Genomic DNA, 18,668 nt, shown 5'->3' with positions numbered 1-18,668 from the left:
TTGCTGAGATTAAGATGTCAATATAAAGTGACTGGCATATATGAGCCATTCAGATCATGTTAATCTCGCTGCCTCCACCTCCCCACCTCATGCCATATTAGAATGAAGTCTTTGAAGAATTAAGTTTTATTGCTCAGTGTTCCCTGCCAGCACTTCAGCAGAGTTTGGCACATACTGGGTTTACGATGTTTGATAATGGATAAATATGGAGAGGAGGGTATCATGATGACGGAAAAAAGCACCATCTGTAGTAAAGTTAGTTGTATGCAGGACTTGCTCGTCTGGTAAACTATAAAATCCCTAAGGATAAGGGCCATATTATGCAAATCTCTGCATTATCTCTGCCATGACTTAACAAAAGAACCTTGCTGGTGAGTATTTTTTTGAAGATAGGAGATTGGATAGCTCCCGATCAGTGAATTTGGGCAGCTCATCCCCTGGAGAAGTCAGTCTGAAAGCATGTGGCCATACTGCCCTCTGGAGACTGTAGGTTTTTCTCAGAACATAACTTAAATAGAACACACCTTTAAGAGCTGTACCCAGAACCCTCATGAATCTTGTAAAAGTTTTCATATGTGAAATGTTGCTGCAGAGCTCTTCCACAATTCCCAAACAACAATCTCAAAGGATAGGGAGACTCAGGTGTTAAAAACACAATGTTTTCCCTCTGTTATTTCTTGAACTGAGGAAACTGTTTTTAAAAAAGAACCATGTGTGTTACCATTACAGTATACTCCATATTTATTAGACAATTGACAAGAAAAACAACTTGTGGCACAAGAATGCCAATTTATTCTTTTTTGGACACGTGAACACAAAATATCCCTGCAGGCCAAAAAAAAAAAAAATGCCAACTTTAAACAACCATCATCTTATCTCCACATGAGGACACTGCCCCTCCCTTAATAATAGTTTAGAAAGTACCTCGTATTGCTAGAGACATACATCCAGTTCAAATTTAATAAAATACATTTTAAAACATTACAGGTCTAACAATATAAAAACAAAAATTACACTGTTAGTCAAATGAACAAATGCAAACATTTTCAGCCACTAGACATAGAAAGAGCATGAATATGTCAATAGCAAGGGATAAGAAAATGGTTCATTAATAACAAGATCTTCCCTTTAATTTTACAAGGAAAAATCTTTGGAGTTGAAGCAGTATTGATTCAATGCCCTCAGCCTCCACTTTCTTAAAATGAAAGCAGAGCTACCACTTTGCTATTGAGCAGGAAAATCTTACAGCACATCCACAAAGGGTCGCTAGGGCAGGTCAGAGAGGGTAAGCCTTCCTCAACAATGAATTGTCTTTTCCCTTAGGAAGGGTAGGTAGCTGAGCCAGGTAGGTAAGCTTTGATATAGGCTGGGCACCAGATCCTAAAATACAGACCATATAGAACATGTCTGCTTGTAAATTATCACCTTTGGAAGCAGCAAATAGAATTTACAGTAAGAATGAGTTTATGTTCTGTTTGCCCAGAATGCTGGCTACATTAAGCCAACTAGTTCACTTTATAAAACTGCTCAAGGTTCAAGCTAACAACAACAAAACATAATTTTTTCAACATTTGTATCTTCACCACTCTCTTAATGTCCCTGCACCTTATCCTCAAACCATAACTCTTTAGCATTGCTACACTGAAATCTTTCACACCACATGACAGTGCCTAAACAGGCTGCATTTTAAAAAACCAAACAGCCTAAATCTACTTCTAGAGAATGCACGCCTCCCATTGATTGACACATGCATAACAGTTCAGTCAGTCTGGAGGGGTTACACAAATTGCCAAGCCAAATTAATAAAACTATGCATTCAGACTTGCTTGCAATGATATTGCTGCAACTCTGATTCTGCAGTGACTACACCCCTCAGCAAGTTTTTCCCAACAATCCTACTTCTTCCATATTTCTTTCCTTTCATCCAAAACGACAGCATTGCACCCTTCAAGATACTGTTTTCCTATAAAAATAGGCCTCCCGGCTTTTCCTCCACCACCACACTGGTTTGCCCCAGTGTACGAGGACTGACTGAGGTTGTACGAACTGTATAGTTGAAGGTTGAGCAGAGAGCCCAACTGCAGGCAAGTTATCAGGGCTTCCTGGCACTCCACCTTGCTCCCTGATCCATACATGCCAGGAGATGGTGAGAAGTGACTCTGTTTCTGTGCGTTTTTAATAAGCAGGCCCGGGCACTCAAGTGCAGATGTGGCACCCGCTGGCCGGCCAGCCAGCCACCAAGAGTTCTTCCCATCCTGGACTCTAGTGAGTCCTCCTTCTCCTAAAAAAGCTGTTTTTCCTCCTCTTGGGTCCAGGGTGGCCATGCTGAAGGGTATTTTCTGTGCTCTCCCTGAACAAGTGTGAATAAAAGCAGCAGCCAGTCCCTCACCAACATGTCCTGATTTGTAGTAGCCAAGTGAGGTATATGCAAAAAAGGGAAATCTTAAGAAATTAACGTCTGCCATCTCTTTGTTCCTGCCTGTGTTGTGCCTCAATGATAGAGCCTGCTAGCATCCCACTTTATGCAGAGAATAAGGACGTCTGCGCTCATCTTGACGAGCGGTAGAACTTGCTATACATTATAAAACTCTCAAAGACCAGTCTCAGCAAACACTGGTGGCGCCGCTGATCAACAGCACAAGGAAATGTAAACTTCAATGTATTTACAAGCTTGTGTAAAAGACTGAAGAAAAACAGTGCTTTATATTGCTGGGATTTTGAGAAGGCTAGATTAAGAGATTTGTACCTAATGAGTTCAAGCAAACACCCTTCACCATCACATACAGTGTTTCCCCACCAGCAGTTTCCAAACAGAGGTGGCAAGTAGTTTTACTACATCTGTTTCTTCCCCAGCACCTTCCTCAGCCATATGGAGTATGGCTCCCGGCTTTTATCCCCTTTTCCAGGCTCTCACTCCTGAGGTTCCAGGATATAGAATTAGGAGTCAGTAAAATCTGGGTGGGGAAACACTGGCTGGAACTACCAAGACTCTATGTAACTGTTGTCCATTCACAAAGTATTATCTACACTAAATACAAAACACATTTTCCCCTACATTTTCACTGATGCTTGCTTTACATCAGCTCCCTTTGTTTGGACAAGAAAGGAACCCGTCTCCTTGTGAGCGGAATCCAGAATCTATTAAGAAATAACAACTTTTCCTATGCAGTTTTAGTTTAATGAAAGGAAGGAAACCCCACCACGTATGCTTCAGGTTGAAAGAGAAGCAAAAATTTGCACTGCAAGTAACTGTGCGAGTGACCTTGTTTCCCAGGAAGAAAGTTTGAAATACTGGCACATTTTTGCAGCTTGCAGCATCACTCAAAAATGTACCTTAAGGATTGGCAAAGCCCATCCAGTAAGTAAGCATCCTGGTTCTAGCTTATTTTAAAACAAAGTAACAGGACACCAACTGTGACTATAAAACTGATAAAAATTATTATTTAAAAAGGCATGGAAATATATGTTTTTTCTGACCAGTTTCAGAAATTGCCAGATCATGGTCTATAAGAAATAGCTGATAAAATCATACCGAAATCTCATCTAGAAAACTATATTGTTAGGGGGAGGAAAGGAGGGACCTTAAAAAATGTTTATTGCCAAAGTTAACTTTCTATGAGAAAAGTTTAAAAATCATTTAGATCTAACAAACCACACAGCAGCATAAAATGGGCACTTTTGAAAACTTTGAAAAATACTAAAAGCTAACTTTTTTTCCAAAGGGGGAAACATGAGTACTTTTACCATGGCAGTGTTATCTGTCACCGTGATGTGTATTCCCTCTGTGTTACACATTCACAAAAGTCAACCAAATAAGAGAACTGCCTGTTTGAATCTGCAGCCAAATATAGTGCAATTGCCTGGCAGCCTATACTTGCACCAGCACAAGTCTGTAGAAACCAATAAGATAAAGTAGTAAAACTAATAAAACTCTGTAAAACTTTAAAAAATTAATGCTCATTCAAGGCATTTGCAGTGGCCATTAAAAAGTCCATGGACCCACACAATTAAATAGTTATGCTGAACTGAAGTAGATTGTTTGGTTTTTCTCTCCCACTTATTTATGCATACACCCCATTTGATGAATACAGAAAAAAGGAATAATCTTCTCTTGTAAGACTAGAGGGATGCGGTGAACACCACAGCTAGCAAAATATTCCATAGAAACCTTTCTGGTAAAGTCCTTTAGAAAGTTCAGGCTGATCAGCCTTTGCATGATGAGGTAAAAATTCAGTCCAGTGCATCAGAAAAGACAATCTATGAGTATCTATTACTTTTAAAAAAATGGCTCAATTTTGTTGATGCATCAGACAGTGCTGCGAAGTATAGATTCAGTGCAACTATTCCGAGCTGCTGGTAGAAGACCATCTGAAGTCAACTTGGCTCTGTAGAGGCAGTAGGCATTTGAAACATTGGAGGCTGCATGAGGGTGCCAAATTGGTTGAGTTCTTTTTCTGAGACTCTCAGGCAAAATACATTGTGTGCTGGGTATCATGGTGGATCTGCACAGCCTTAGCCAAGGCCTGAGGATCCCGACCATTGCTCTGTCCTGACACATGACTGCCTTCCGCACTGTAAAGAGAATAAAGCAGAACACCTGGTGTAACAAAAGATAACTTCAAACTTCACATGTTTCAAATGGTACAAATAGTACTGGATTCACAAAGATCTTACACTGAACCAGTGGCTCTTCAAATAATTTGTCTTGTCTCTAAACACCAGTTTGCTTAACTGAAAAATGCAACACAACTTATTTAATGGGCTGTTGCAGTAATTAAATAGAATAATGTCCAGAAAGACCCAAATCCTTAACAGTGCTTCCATTAGGACTTCCACTGCCCATTGTGCCTGCTTAATGCCCACTTGTCCTTTAGGCTTCAGTCAAATGTCATTTCCCCCAAGGAAATCTTCCCAGACTATAAAGTTCAGGTTGGAGCTGGCTGAACATACTTTTACAGAACACTCTACATTTCTTTCATGGTACTAAACACAGTGGAAATTAAATTATTAATTAGACAATTATTTGTTTTCCCACTGGGATATAAACTCCAAGAAAGCATCAGCTTTGTCTTACTCATCACTGACTACCTAGGGCCTGACACATAGTAAAGCCTCCATAACCATTTGTTGAATGACTGAATGGAAGTGCCTAGCACAGTGCTGGAACATACTTGCCACTCAGCAAATGTCACTATATCATCAGTTTTTGCTTGTCTTCCCCTCACTAGCCATGTGGACTTGATAGGGAATAACTCCTCTGAACTTTGGTCTTTTAGGAGAACAGTTAACAACTTCTGAACATACCTCTTAAGGGTACTGTGTGACATAAAAAGCTTGGTAAACTGTAAATCACTATTCCTCTTCTGCTTCCCCACCTTAATTATTATTACCCTTATCATCCAGGATCCAAGTCTTAGTTATCTTTTACTCTATCCTCTTCTCTCCCATCACATCCAATTAACTGTTAGGTACTGCCTGTTTTATCCCAGGAATAGCTTTTTACATTTAACAAAGACAATCTTGCTCTAACATACTTTTCCAGCTTCATGCCTACCGTTCCCCTTTAATATGCTCCAGCCAAAAAACACTTGCTATTGTCTAAACATGTCACTTGCTTTCTCTTTTTTGTGCCCATTGTTCCTCTGCCTGGAAAATCCTTTCCTCTTCTTTGTAGAGCCAAATCTTACCCATCCAGTTATGAAATCTTCTCTAACAGCTTTTCCTCTGATGTCCCATTGCACTCTCACCTACACTGCTTACGGTTAACTGTCTGCTCTGGTTGCCTGTATTATCTCCCATACTGAAACAAAATCCCAGGAAACATTTGTCTTCCTTTCCAATGTGCTAGTATTCTTAGTACCTAGCACAGTGCTAGGCACACAGTCAATACCTAATAAATGTGTTAAATGAATGAATGAGTCAATAATATACATTTACAGAATGGAAGGTACAAAGCCACAGCTGGGCATTTTCCATAATAGTGTATTTTCAACCCTTACAGAAATAGACTTGCAATGGAATGTCTACTATTTAGCAGCTGAATTCAGAGTTGGGGAAGAGCCCAGAAACTGCTACACTTCACAGATGGTCATTTGGAAAAGAAAATGAACGCAGAGAGCTTGTTTAGCTATTTAACTTGGTTAGCTCAGTAACAGGCCAAAATGTCTGATTCTCTTGAGATGCCTATTTGCGGGTGAGAATGGTGGCACCCCTCCTCTCCACACCCCCACACACCCAAGCAACCTCTGGTACATCTTCCGGATTTTATTGAAAGCAAAGGGAACTGGTCAGGACTTCCCTTGAATGAAGTGGAAGCCATGGGCCTGTGACTGTTCTGATCGGAGCCAGGGCACTGTGCAGACCACCTTTTGAGGCTGCTCAGGACCTGGGCACAACTGTAATGCATTTGGCTCTCCTGGAAAACCAAAGGCAGCTCCAGGTGAGCCTCCTTTCCCTGGGCAGACCTTAGACATCATACAAGTAGGAACAAGCCTGAGCACTTCTTGGACCTAAAGTTACATTATAAGCTCTCAAAGGCACATGCAATTTTACCCACTCCTTGAAATGTAAAACCTAAAAGGAAGTTTAACTCTTTCAGAAAGTTTTTTGTAGTAGCTTTTTTTTTCTTTTAATGTGCTGCTAGCATAGACAGAAAGAGGTTTTATTTTGCCTGAGAAACTTGCCTGTCATGATCTTTATCCACCAGATGATACCTTGCCCTGAATGCTACAAGCCGGGCATAATATGCAGGGGCCGGAATAGAGACCGAGCGTGTGCACCGCACATAGGTGTGACATAGCTGGTAAGTGAGTAGCTGGAGCTCATCTGCAGTGAAGCAGTTGTCATCCCACAAGACCTGGTAATGTGAAGGACGGCTGGTTCCCTGGAGAGACAATTTTATGATTAATACATTTCTGACATGAGCTAAGAGAGAAGAAATGAAACCTACTCCTTAAATTCAGAAGTATTCCTGCCTAGCATAGCTCCATGCAGATGCCTAGAACAAAAGATAACAGTTCTGGGATATGAGCATTAACAAAGTTATGCACAGTGTTTAATAACAACTCTATTCAAGCTAGCTGCTGAATTTGTAAACATCTCCCTATCAAATCAAAGATCTGGACCAGCTTCCAAATTACCTGAATTCCTGCATGACTACAGAGGTAGAAATCAAACTCTGATGGATGTGTGATGGTGCTATCCACTGTAGTGCCTGCAGGCACATTGCCACTTTTCCCCACCTAACAACAACAAGAAAGGTATAATTAGTCATCAAAGTGCCAAAATGAGCTCAGGTCATTTTTTTTCCTTTTATGTGTTAATTGGTAACAAGTTAGTAAACTGCTCTTAAGGAAGTCTTGAAAACCTTTTTAGTTCAAGATGTTGAATTTTCTATAACTTTCTTGGAGCCCAACTATTTCATCTTCAAGTCTTTTCTCAAACAGATATACTCTGCGGTTTCTCTAGGGAAGTCCAGACAAAGAATGATTTTACCTGTGGCTTTGGGCTGCATTATCGCCAGCTATTTACGTGTGACGCATTGGCATGTTCACCGAGGTGGGAGAAAAGGAAGACATTTGTGTTGGATAAGCTTCCTGGGGGAGGGGAATACCTTTAAAAAATCAGTTGGAATCTAAAGATGAGAACCTAAATAGGTGATGGCATGGAAGAAGGGGATGCAGGCATGTTCAATTCAACAATTATTGCTTGAGCGCGGAAGCGCAAGGCTCTGCAGCAGAGAAACTGTCCTCCCGCCCTTCATGAACACTACAGATGATGAACTGCAAAGCAACGTGATAAGGGCATTATGGAGGCACCAGGAAAAGCTAGTGGGAGGACTTAGCTGAGCTATGTCTTTAGGATAAGTCGGAGTTGAAAAGGGTTGGGGGGGAATGAAAATGAGAAACTTTCCAAATATCCCCTAAAGTCAGGAATGGATAAACAAACTGTGGCTCATCAATATTATGAAATGCTCCTCAGCACTTTAAAGAAACAAACTACTGACAGACACAATAACTTGAATGCATCTCACATGTATTACACTAAGTAAGAGAAGCCAGGCCAAAGGTTATGAAATTCCACTTACATGACATCGTGGAAAAAAACAAAACTATAAGGATAGACTATGTATCGATAGTTGTCAGGGGCTGCAGATGAGGGAAAGGGTTGACTACAGAAGGGCATGAAAGAATTTGTGTGTGATGGAAGCATTCCATGTCTTTATTGAGATGGTAGTGACAGCACTATATGCATTTGTCAAAAACATGCAGAACAGAACACTAAAAAGGCTGAATTTCCCTGTATCTATATTATACCTTAATAAAAACAATGAAAAAAAGGGGGTGGGATGGATGTGGTAATTCTAGGGCTAAAAATGCCCAAAGTATATGGGAAACAGAAGCGTATGAGGGCATAGTGGAAAGATGAAATTAATATGTGTTTTGGCTACCTTGGGAAAACACTGAACACCATAGGACAGCACGTAATAGCCAAGGGGGGCTACAGGAAGATTTTTGAGCACTGGAGAGGCAAGATCAGATTTGTATTTTAAAAACCTAGCCCTCATAGCAGGTGGAGGATACATCTGTGAAGGAAGAATGGAGGCAGGGGACTGCTAGGAGCCTCCTGCAATGCAGAAGAGTTCTGCCTAGGGCAGAGGGAATACACAAGAGGAAAAATGGAGACAAGATTCCAGGGCAGAATGCAGAGGACTATTTGACCAACTGGATGTGGTGGGACAGCAAAGAAGGAGAATAAAAAGCCAACTCTGAGTTTCTACTTTGGCTAATTTAACATACAGTGGTGCCAAATAACAGATGAAAAGGAAAATAGGGGGAGGAATAGGCTTTGGATGAGGATAAAACAATAAGTAGAAGGTTTAGACGTGTTTTGCTTGAAATGCCTGTGGTAGATTCTACTGCTGGTGCCAAATGCTCCCCTGCCACTCCCTGGGGGAGGATTATACATCCCCACCCAATTAACTCAGGAGTGGCCATGTGATCTGCTTGGACTAATAAAATGCGGCCTGAAATGTGTTATTTCTGGGCAGAAGCTTTAAGAGCCAGCATATGGCCCGTTGTGTTTTTTCCCCCTTCACTACAATGACTGGCGGTGCTCCAGTTAGAGGCTTCTCTGTCAGCCTAGGTTCCAAAGGGAGGACACAGCAGGGTCACAGCTGCAGCATGGCTACACTGAATGTGTAATGTGAGCAAGAAATAAATCTTTACAAGCCACTAAAACTTTGGGGTTTTCTGTTACTACAGCGTGGCCTAGCCTATCTTGATTGGTAAAAGGGCTACAGAGCATCTAGTAAATACGTCTGCAACTGAAAGTACAGATCAGGAACTGCACAGAAACATCTGTGGCTGCACATACCTATTTAGGAACACTTAAGAAAATAAGTAAATCCAGAATAGTGGGCAAGACGCAATAGAGTTGAGATTGAGATGAGCCAAAGAAAGCCTGATTATAGATAGTAATCCCGGAAAGTCACATTGCTAAGGCCAAAGGAGGCAGTAGCTATAAGTGCTGCAAAGAGGCCAGTCGGGGAACCTGACAAGGTATCGCTCAATCTGACATGAGCAAGTCACTGAGAGAACAACTTCCACCCCATCACTGGAACTGAAGTCAGGCTCCAGAGAACTGACAAAGTACAGACAGAAAGTCACTTTTCTTCTAAAAGTTTGGTCATGAAATGAAGGAAAGATAAGGTGGCTGGACTGAGGAAGCAGAGTAAAGGTACGTTTATCAGGAGGACTGAGAAAAGGATGAGAAACTTTTAAGGGTGAGGAGGAGGCGGCAATAGAATGGGAAAAATGGAAATTTTGAGAAACAATGGCTAATTGATGCAGGGAGACTCTAGAGAAGGCAGAAAGGATTAGAACAAAAGCATAAGTGGGGAAAAAGAGAGCACAGGTGGAGAGATTAGCCTCTGAGATGCAAAGGAGATAAGAAAACACAAGAATAAACTAAATTTGAAAGAAAGGAGAAGAAGTTGAAAAAATTCATGCTTCCTAGATTTTGTTTTCTGGGGGAAATAGAGGGTTGTTCTATTGTTGGCAGTATAACTTGCTGGCAATGAAAGCATCGTGGATTGTTGGGGAGCTGAGAAGAGTGTAGAGGTTTGGAACAGATGCTATGGGAGACAGGATTACTAAAAAAAACTGCAGCACCATCAAAGGCCTGGCTTATATTTATTATCATGAGTGTGTTATATTCCATTATTAGATAAGTGGCTTTTTTTCCTCAGTAATTGCTACCAGTCTGAGAGTAGAAGCAAAAGAAATGGGCAAGTGGACTGATCCAGAGTTGGAGATTGGTAAAAGGCATGCTTAGAGGATTATAGATTCTCTAAATTGGTCAGTGTCAGGGATACAAAGTAGACCAAGGACTGGGGCTGTCAATCTTAAAAGGTCAGGAGTGGCACGGGATGGTAAAGAACCAAACAAAGAGATAGTTTGCGGTTTCAGAAAGATAATCCAGGTCCTAAAGCTACATGGATAGCAAATTGACAGAGGGATGGAGAGGTGACAGTGCAGTTAAGGAGGGGATGGCAGGGTATTTTGTGACCAGAGCCTGGGCAAAAGTTCAGAGAATTTGTATTAGCAGAATCTAAGAAGTACTACTGAGTTAGAGTTTGGGCAACTTAGAAGACAGCACTTTGAATCTGAGCTGGTTGGTTGGACCTAGAGCCTAATGATAAAACCTTAGCTTTCCAATGATCCAGAAAACAAAAATAACCAGCTCAGCCTTGGATTAGAGACAAAAACTAAGGGTGTGCTAGAAAATATTGGGAGTGACCTACAAGATTACAAGATTAGGCAACAGAAAGTACCAGTCTCCCTTAGGGTACACCAGGGAGGGCCTGGAAAAGATGAAGTCATGTCCTAGAAAATATCATAGAAGCAAAGTCACCCAATATTATGTACCTATAATTTACCTAGTTTTACACATAGATAACAGAGTATAGATTATACCAAATGCCTTTTATCAAGTTCTTGGAATTGTACCCCAAGATCAACTTTCACTTATTAATTTAATCTTTACAACCCTGGGAGATAGGTATTTTATATTTACATCTTATAGTTCAGAGCATTATGGCTTAGAGAAGTTAAGTAACTTGCCCATAGTAAGTGTGACATCATAAGCTTTCAAAGTATATTCCCTAAGAACAGCCTGCACTGATGTAAAAAATCATTTGGAAGAGAAACTTCTTTATGCACTAGAACCATGCTTTAGGCACTGGGAACAAGAAGTAGCAAATGGCAATAAAGTCCAAGTAGATAAACCTTCCCTTTGGAAGTTGCCTGTATCACCAAGGAGCAACTGGCATGTTTTTGACCTCCTCCACAAAAGCCCTAGAAACCAGCCATTTTTTTCAGACAAGAGAAATATAGTCTTGAAACCTGTATCATTCAAAATTGATCATCTAAGCTCAACTGGAGTTAGTATATTTATTAAATTATTATTAGCTACTTCTGCTTTCAGGGAAAAAAAATCATATGTATATATGCCCACACAAAACACATTCACTTGCATATAATGAAGCTTATTCTATAATTTTCTTACCCTCTCTGTTTTATCTGCACAGAAGAGTCGTGTGTGATGTCTTTTCTGCACCACAATATAGGTTATTCCTGGCCGGTAATCTTCTTCCAAACTAATACATGCCTTTCGAATTGCTATTAGCTCTGGCCAAGCTACCTAGGATTTAGAAATGGAATGATGTTTAATTGAGAACGTGCCTGGTATCTTTCAGATCTGATTTCCCTAGAGAGGCAGATGGGAGGAAGCTGCCTTAGACACCTACAAGCTCCAAAGGGCAACTGCAGGATAATGAGAGCACCTGTTTCATTTGTCCCTCGGATACCCCTCCACGGTAATAGATGATCCGAGTGGGTTTGAAGCGTGTGGATTTGTAGAACTGGATCAGCAGCTCTCGAACCATGTTGGTAAGGTCCTGGATTACCTCCTGACTATAGAGGAGCTCCTGGGAGATCTCCTGGCGGGAGGTCTGCACCCGAACAGTGGCACAGTACCGGCTAGGGTGACCATCCATGCTGCCCACAACAGCAGCAATGGAAGGCTTCTTCCCATCCCCTGCAGGAGGGTGCGTGACATCTGCTCCCAAGAAGATGACAGGCTGCTGGAACACCGAGGGCCTGCTCAGATTTAAGGAGACATTGGCACTCAAACATACAGTTGAAAGTGTTTGTGTTCAGCAAGCTCAACTGATAACAACTGCAGATATAATCTTAAAAGAGAAGTAAGGAAGCATCTTACTACACAGATGGACAGTGACTGTGAAGGGGTATGTGGGGGGGACTTGGTGAAGGGGGGAACCTAGTAAACATAATATTCTTTCTGTAATTGTAGATTAATGATACCAAATAAAAAAATAAAATAAAATAAAAAAGAGAAGTAAGGATTTGTGCCAATTAGGGGAGAACTCTAAGACCCAGTGAGTACCTGTGTCGCCCAGTACAATGAATCTGAACTGAAGAAGTCAACATGGTTTTTCTACAATAGTAGGATGGGAAGAACTAAAATAGAGGACTCGCCCAAATTTAACAAACTCTACATGTAAAGGGAAAACATTCCCAGAACAGGCTTGCTTGGGATCCTGGGATTTCTACAATGGATACAGAATTGTAGAATGTTTATGGAATTGGGACAACAACCCCAAATTCTCCTGAAGATGTGAGACTTAGGGGAGAGAGCCAAATCTATCTCCTTCCCTATTTTGCTTTTATCCATAGTACTTATCGCTTATACTACGTATTTTACTTATTTCGTTTAATCATTTTGTTTATTGTCTACACACAGTAGAACATAAACTCCATGAGGGCAGGAATTTTGTTTTGTTTTGTTCACTGCTGTACCCCTAATGCCTAGGACGCCACCTAGCTCAGAGCTGGCATGCAATAAATATTTGTTGAAAGAATGAATTCATTTATTTGGCACTGATTCATCTAAGGAATGAAGGAGAAAAGTATCACGCAGGCTTCCCTCGTAAATTCTCAAAGGTAGGATTTGGGCCTCAGTATTTATTCTTAAAGTATAATATAGGAGGCATCCCAAATCTGAAAATCTCATGTAAAAGTACTAAAGATATAATAGGTACTAAGGAAAAGATACTTCTATGAGGACAGAGGCTCTTGTATTTCTCTATAGGTATCATCACACAACATGGGCCTGGCACAGAGCAGTAGGGCAGTGATGGAATATCTATAACATATACATACATAACATAACAACAGCTTACATACTTGATGTAGCAGCCACTGAGCTAAGCACTTTATGTGTATTACTTCATTTAGCCCTCACAACAGTTCTGTGCAGGTGGTACAGATATTATTTCAATTTCCCACACTTAAAAAATGAGACACAAGAGGATAAGGAAACTTGCCCAGGATCACACAGCTAGGAAGTGGTAAAGCTAGAATCCAAACCCAGGAAGTCTGACACCAAAGTATGCACTCTAAGCCACTATGCTATTTTCTCAAATGTTTGGCTAAAATTAAATGACTTCACACTTTAGGTTAACTTCCCCATGGCCAGTATACCTCATCTACAGGAAGGATTGTGTTACCTAGAAGTTTTAGTTAAAGATAAAAATGAGAATTGTGACATGATTGTGCAAGAGTAAGACACTCATTTCACATTCTTCTCAAGTACAGCAATAACTAATACCATAATCCTAAATTTAACTTTCCAAATTACTTTCACATACAGAATTGCACTTAAAAACATTTTAGAGTTAACAAGTCAGATATTATCTCAACAGATAAGGAAACTACAAATTAATGAAAAGATTAACAACCCAATCTAAGAAATGGGCAAGGAACTGAACACACTCATCCCAAAAGAGGATGTCTAAATACCAGTAAACATATGAACATGTGCTCACCGTGATTAGTCACCAGGGGAATACAAATTAAAATTGTAATGAGATTTAAAATGGCTAAAATTAAAAGGACCGATACTATCAAGTGTTAATGAGAATATGGAGCAACTAGAACACTCAGTGGAAATTGTAAATGGGTACAACCACTTTGGAAAACAATATGACAGCACCTATCAATGCTAAATATATGTATACTCTAATTCAGCAATTTCTCTTTTGGATATATACACAAGAGAAAGCATACTAAGTCCCCTAAAAATGTAGAAGAACAGTATAATGAATATATAAGAATCTCCATCAATGGTAGAATAGATTAAATGTTTGTGGTATATTCATATAATGAAATAGTATGCAACAATGAAAAAGAATAAACTATTTAATACAGTAACATGAATGAATCTCAGACTCAGAATACAGACCAAAAGAAGACAGACACAAAATATTATGCACTGTGTGGTTCCATTTATATGAAGCTCAAAAACAGGCAAAACTAATATATGGTGATAGAAGCCAGAATAGTGGTTACCTTGGGGGGTTATCTATTAGGAGGGGCCACAAGGAAGCCTGGTGAAGTGCAGGAAATGCTCTGTATCTTAACCTGGGGGGTGGTTACATGAGTGTATACATATATAAGAAAAAGTAATCGAAACACATATTTGAGATTTGTATGCTTTACTGTAAGTTACATTAGAGCTTAATAAAAAAGTGGGAAAAACAGAGTTCAGAATCTTACCTTTGATGAGGTACAAGCACATTGTTAATTCCTCCAAGCTTTGCATTTATCTTCAGGCAAAGGTTGGAAAGGGTTTGGGGTGAGGTCTTCACAACATTTTTTACCTGGACACACTGTGTGGCCATACCCAGGAGGGTATCTCCAACACGTTTCACCTCCGCTACAAAAATAAATAAATTAATTATTTTTAAATTATTTAAATATTCTCCTAATTACTATGAGTAGAGGAAAAAAACCCACACATTAGCATTTCAGAGTGCCTACTATGCACTGTACACTATGCTAGATGTTTTTCATCTGTGGTCCTTTCACCTGCAAAATCCCCAGGGCAACTTCTTTTTCAGTTTGGATAGGCCCTCTCCCTCCCCTTTTCTTCCCTCCTGCAGGCCTTGAAGCTCCCTCACTTCCTTTATTCGGAAATGCTGCCTGCTGCCACTCATTCAGTCCCTTGAGGCTACTTTTCCCACATGGCTGGGCTGGCAAAAGAATCAGTCTCCCCAGCTGCTCCCTCTCAGCAGACATGTCAACCCTTTGAATTTTCAGTTTTTGTCTTCCCTTTTTCTTCTCTAAACACTAGAGATAAACAGAAGGTAACAAAAGAAACAAATATACAGAGGGTTGAAGACATGCAGCTGGTCTGTAGTTCCCAAATCCCTTACTTAGGTGATAGCCAAACAAACTTTGTATCATGGTTCTTATAATAGATACAAACTAAACAGCTCCTTTTCTGGAAGTGGTAGCCTCCTTCACTCTTCCCCACTCTCATATTCATTCCTAAGTGCTTTTCAGGAAACACTCCAGTTCTTCCTGCTTTGGGGACTATGGTAAAATTGCACTGTATGCCCCAGCCCTCATTCCCACTCCCCTCACAGAAGTTGGGAAAGGCCATGTGGCTGGCTGTGGCAGCTGGTGTTGTGATGTTAAGAATTTTTCAGAGCTTTCTTTTCTCTCTGCTATGGAGCTAGCAACATTTCAAATAGAGACTGCTCTGCCAATCTGCGTCCCAGAGTGAAAATAATAGGATGACATGGAGCAGAGGCCTCAGTCTACCCTCAATGGACATACAACAGGAGCAAAAAGTAAACCTTTGTTGCTCTGAGCCACTGAGATGCTGGGGTTGTTTGTGCCTACAGCATAATCTTGCTTATCGCGACTGTTACACCTACTCCTTGAAATCATCCCTCATTCAACATTAAAGGGGCCCATACCATATACTGGTGTCTTCCCAGGCAAGATAACCACTATTAGCTGTAGGCCCACATATGTCATTTTCAGATGTTTAAACATGGGCTCCACGCTGTCTGCACCTTGGGCATACTTGCAGAAACATGGTTGACCTTGGATGGGCATTCCTGCATCCTTAGAGATTTTACGGAGCTGGTCAGTGAAACTCCTGTTGAAATAGAACCAGTGGCACAATGCTTTCATTTCAGAGTATATTCTTAGCATTTATTTCCCTCTAAGTCACTTCTTTCAGTTCTGCAAATTCCTAGCCCAAATTGGAAACAAAACAAATAAACAATAAAAAATCTTTAATTGCCAAAAATCGACTGCCAATGGTATCACTGAATTATAATGCCCAAGAATCTATGTTATTAAGCCATCAGATGCCCATTTTGAATTTTTAAATAATTATGCCTCTGCTGGGCCCCAGGGAACAGAATATCATTCCTGTTCAAATAGTTTTTTAAACAGTCAAGTCAGTAGTTCTAGACTGAAGAAAAGCAAAGCCAAAACTTCAGGTATTTTTGTAGGCCTGGCACAAGAATAGTTGGGTAAGCTTGTTTTCAACTGAGAACTTGAAAACACAAAATAAGTGTATTTAGGATTACATTTAAACTTGTAACAGACTCAATTCAATAACGATGTCAAAAAAAACGATCACTTTAAAATAAGGCAAAATTCATTGTGAAGTTTAAAATTTTAGATTTGAGAAGTTACTTTAATCTACGTGGGAAGCTTTCAGAATAATTTCTTTTGTGCATTTGCCAATATTTTGTAGGATTCCTTTCTTTCACCCCAGTTCTCTTTTCCTGCTTATTTTTCCCACCCTTCTCACTAACTTCCTTTGTATAGATAGCTGCACCTGTAAGGCATGAACCAATGATCTCAGTCAGTGACCCTGCAGTAAAACAAGCTCACTAGTAAATTATAATAATTAAAAATGAACTAGCTTTTATCTTAGCTGGAAAGATACAATTAATACCAAAAGAAGCTTCACTGAGAACTCAAGCATTTGCCAACCAGCGCTGCTTCAGCCTTGTTAGTCACAGATTTCTGCTCTAAATGTAAGGAAGCTGAGTCAGATTCTTAATGTAATTCCCAAGTTTGCAATTTACTGTAATACAAAGTCTTTTTCCTATAGCCAGATGGTGCCACTCTAGGAATCTGGGGTTTAGTGCCTGTGCATACCGCACATTCACATAAGGATGGTATTTTCATATCTGGAAGAGATATTACTAAGCTGAAAATATGAAGATACTCACTTTAGTAAATCTTCCCTACATTGTTTCTGAGGCGCAAAACAAGCAACTGCCCAAACTTTAATTTCAATGCCAGCATAAAACTGCTTTCCTCGCATGTCCCAGACACCCTGGTTGGGTGTGGCTACTGTTTTATTCTTTAAAAAAAAAAAAGAAAGAAAGAAAGAAAAGAAACAAAAGAAAAGAGAAAAGACATTACAATCTAAGGCCATTTTAATATTGATGAGGGGATTAAACAAAACTCTACTTGGTATTAGCTAAGACAAAGAGCAGTAATGAGCAAAACTATGGGCCAGTTCAGTGTGGTGTAGTGGAAAACCCTCGATTAGTCTCTGTCTGATTGGTCGTTGGAATAAGCTTGCTGAACAAAACGCAGGGCTTACCCGGCCTCCGTACTGCAGCATTGGTGCTGGAAGTACCCGCCCTGTGAGCTCTGTCATTTCGTTGTGGACAACAATACCAAATTCTTTAAGATATGGATCAGGTCCACCCACCATGCTGTTACTCTTCACCTAAAGAACAGGAAAGCCTACATATATGAAAACCAGAATAACTGTGTCCCATCAAGAGTTTTCTGTTATTTGGTTTTTTCATCTTAAAGCTAGCTTATCTTAAAGACCATGCTTTACTGACCAGTCTACTGATTTCTTCCTGTCTGTCAGGAGCAGATCTTGCAGTGGCTTTGATCATCGTGGAAGTCTGATTGTCTGTGAGCTTCTTTATGCACCGCTGTCCTGCCACTATGTTACAGACCTTCCAAGAGGCAAAGAGAAATCAGTTCGTGTGATGGGTTTCTGTATCTTAAGCCTTTGCCAAACTGTATCTTACATCTTCTATTTTTAAAAAAAATAAACAAAATTCCTTTATATAGTGAAGTTATATGCCCAAAATATCTTAGAAATTAATACTAAATTCTACTACTAGCTTAGACCCCTCAGTTCTTTTCTTCCTAAATTCATTCAAGAGATCAGTAGATTTGGCAAAACAAAATTGAGTTTAGCTTACCTCAAGTGGCAGGTATGTATGTTTTTGTTCTTGTCCCACCTGGAGACAGGGAAGATGGGGGTATTTCAGCTGTAGACTATACTTTTGCTTAAAATATTGAGCTACTGTACATTCCATGGCTTGACCATTTTCTAGCTGTAAAGGAAAACTATGGGAGAGAATGCCTTTTTAGAAATTTCTTCAAGTTTTTTCGTTTTAGCAAGCAAATAAACAAATGCCTACTAACATTTTCTACCTTAATCAGTCACTTGAAAACATAGGTCAGAGGGTGGAGGGTGAAAAAAAGAAAAACATAGGTCAATGTTTATTTGACCATTTTCACTCAAGTCATTTTACTGTTTAATCAGAGTAACAATTTCTGTTGGCATTTTCCAAGTTTGCTGAAGCTACGATAAGAAAAATATTAAATTAAAATTTAATTAAGAATTTAAAACAAGAAGAAGCTGCAGAACCAGACAAGACATAGACTCACTAGAGGCTAGTTAACACCTACAGATACAAATACATTCTCTTGTTGACTTCTTATAGATAATTAAATCCA

The 18,668-nt window shown here is 39.9% G+C and overlaps 1 protein-coding gene across 3 annotated transcripts in view; it reads right to left on the bottom strand.

Annotated features, from left to right (window-relative positions):
- Window positions 1-763: 763 nt before the first annotated feature.
- AGO4 (argonaute RISC component 4) overlaps window positions 764-18,668 on the bottom strand; it is a 34,539-nt gene continuing 16,634 nt past the window's right edge. The window contains exons 8-18 of one of the 3 annotated variants that reach the window (XM_036911925.2): window positions 18,128-18,275; window positions 17,756-17,875; window positions 17,506-17,634; window positions 17,126-17,259; window positions 15,848-16,032; window positions 14,640-14,799; window positions 11,846-12,161; window positions 11,569-11,703; window positions 7,140-7,241; window positions 6,684-6,883; window positions 764-4,572 (exon numbers count right to left, since the gene is read on the bottom strand). In XM_036911925.2, coding sequence (XP_036767820.2) covers window positions 4,464-4,572; window positions 6,684-6,883; window positions 7,140-7,241; window positions 11,569-11,703; window positions 11,846-12,161; window positions 14,640-14,799; window positions 15,848-16,032; window positions 17,126-17,259; window positions 17,506-17,634; window positions 17,756-17,875; window positions 18,128-18,275 — 1,738 coding nt within the window. In that variant the 3' untranslated portion in view covers window positions 764-4,463. The remainder of the gene's footprint in view (window positions 4,573-6,683; window positions 6,884-7,139; window positions 7,242-11,568; window positions 11,704-11,845; window positions 12,162-14,639; window positions 14,800-15,847; window positions 16,033-17,125; window positions 17,260-17,505; window positions 17,635-17,755; window positions 17,876-18,127; window positions 18,276-18,668) is intronic. The other 2 variants (XM_036911926.2, XM_036911927.2) reach the window with 2 other exon arrangements.

This window comes from Manis pentadactyla, chromosome 4 (assembly GCF_030020395.1).
Source record: "Manis pentadactyla isolate mManPen7 chromosome 4, mManPen7.hap1, whole genome shotgun sequence".
Classification (NCBI taxonomy): domain Eukaryota; kingdom Metazoa; phylum Chordata; class Mammalia; order Pholidota; family Manidae; genus Manis; species Manis pentadactyla.
Note: the sequence above shows the minus strand (reverse complement) of the source record. Positions and strands in the feature narration are given on the sequence as shown.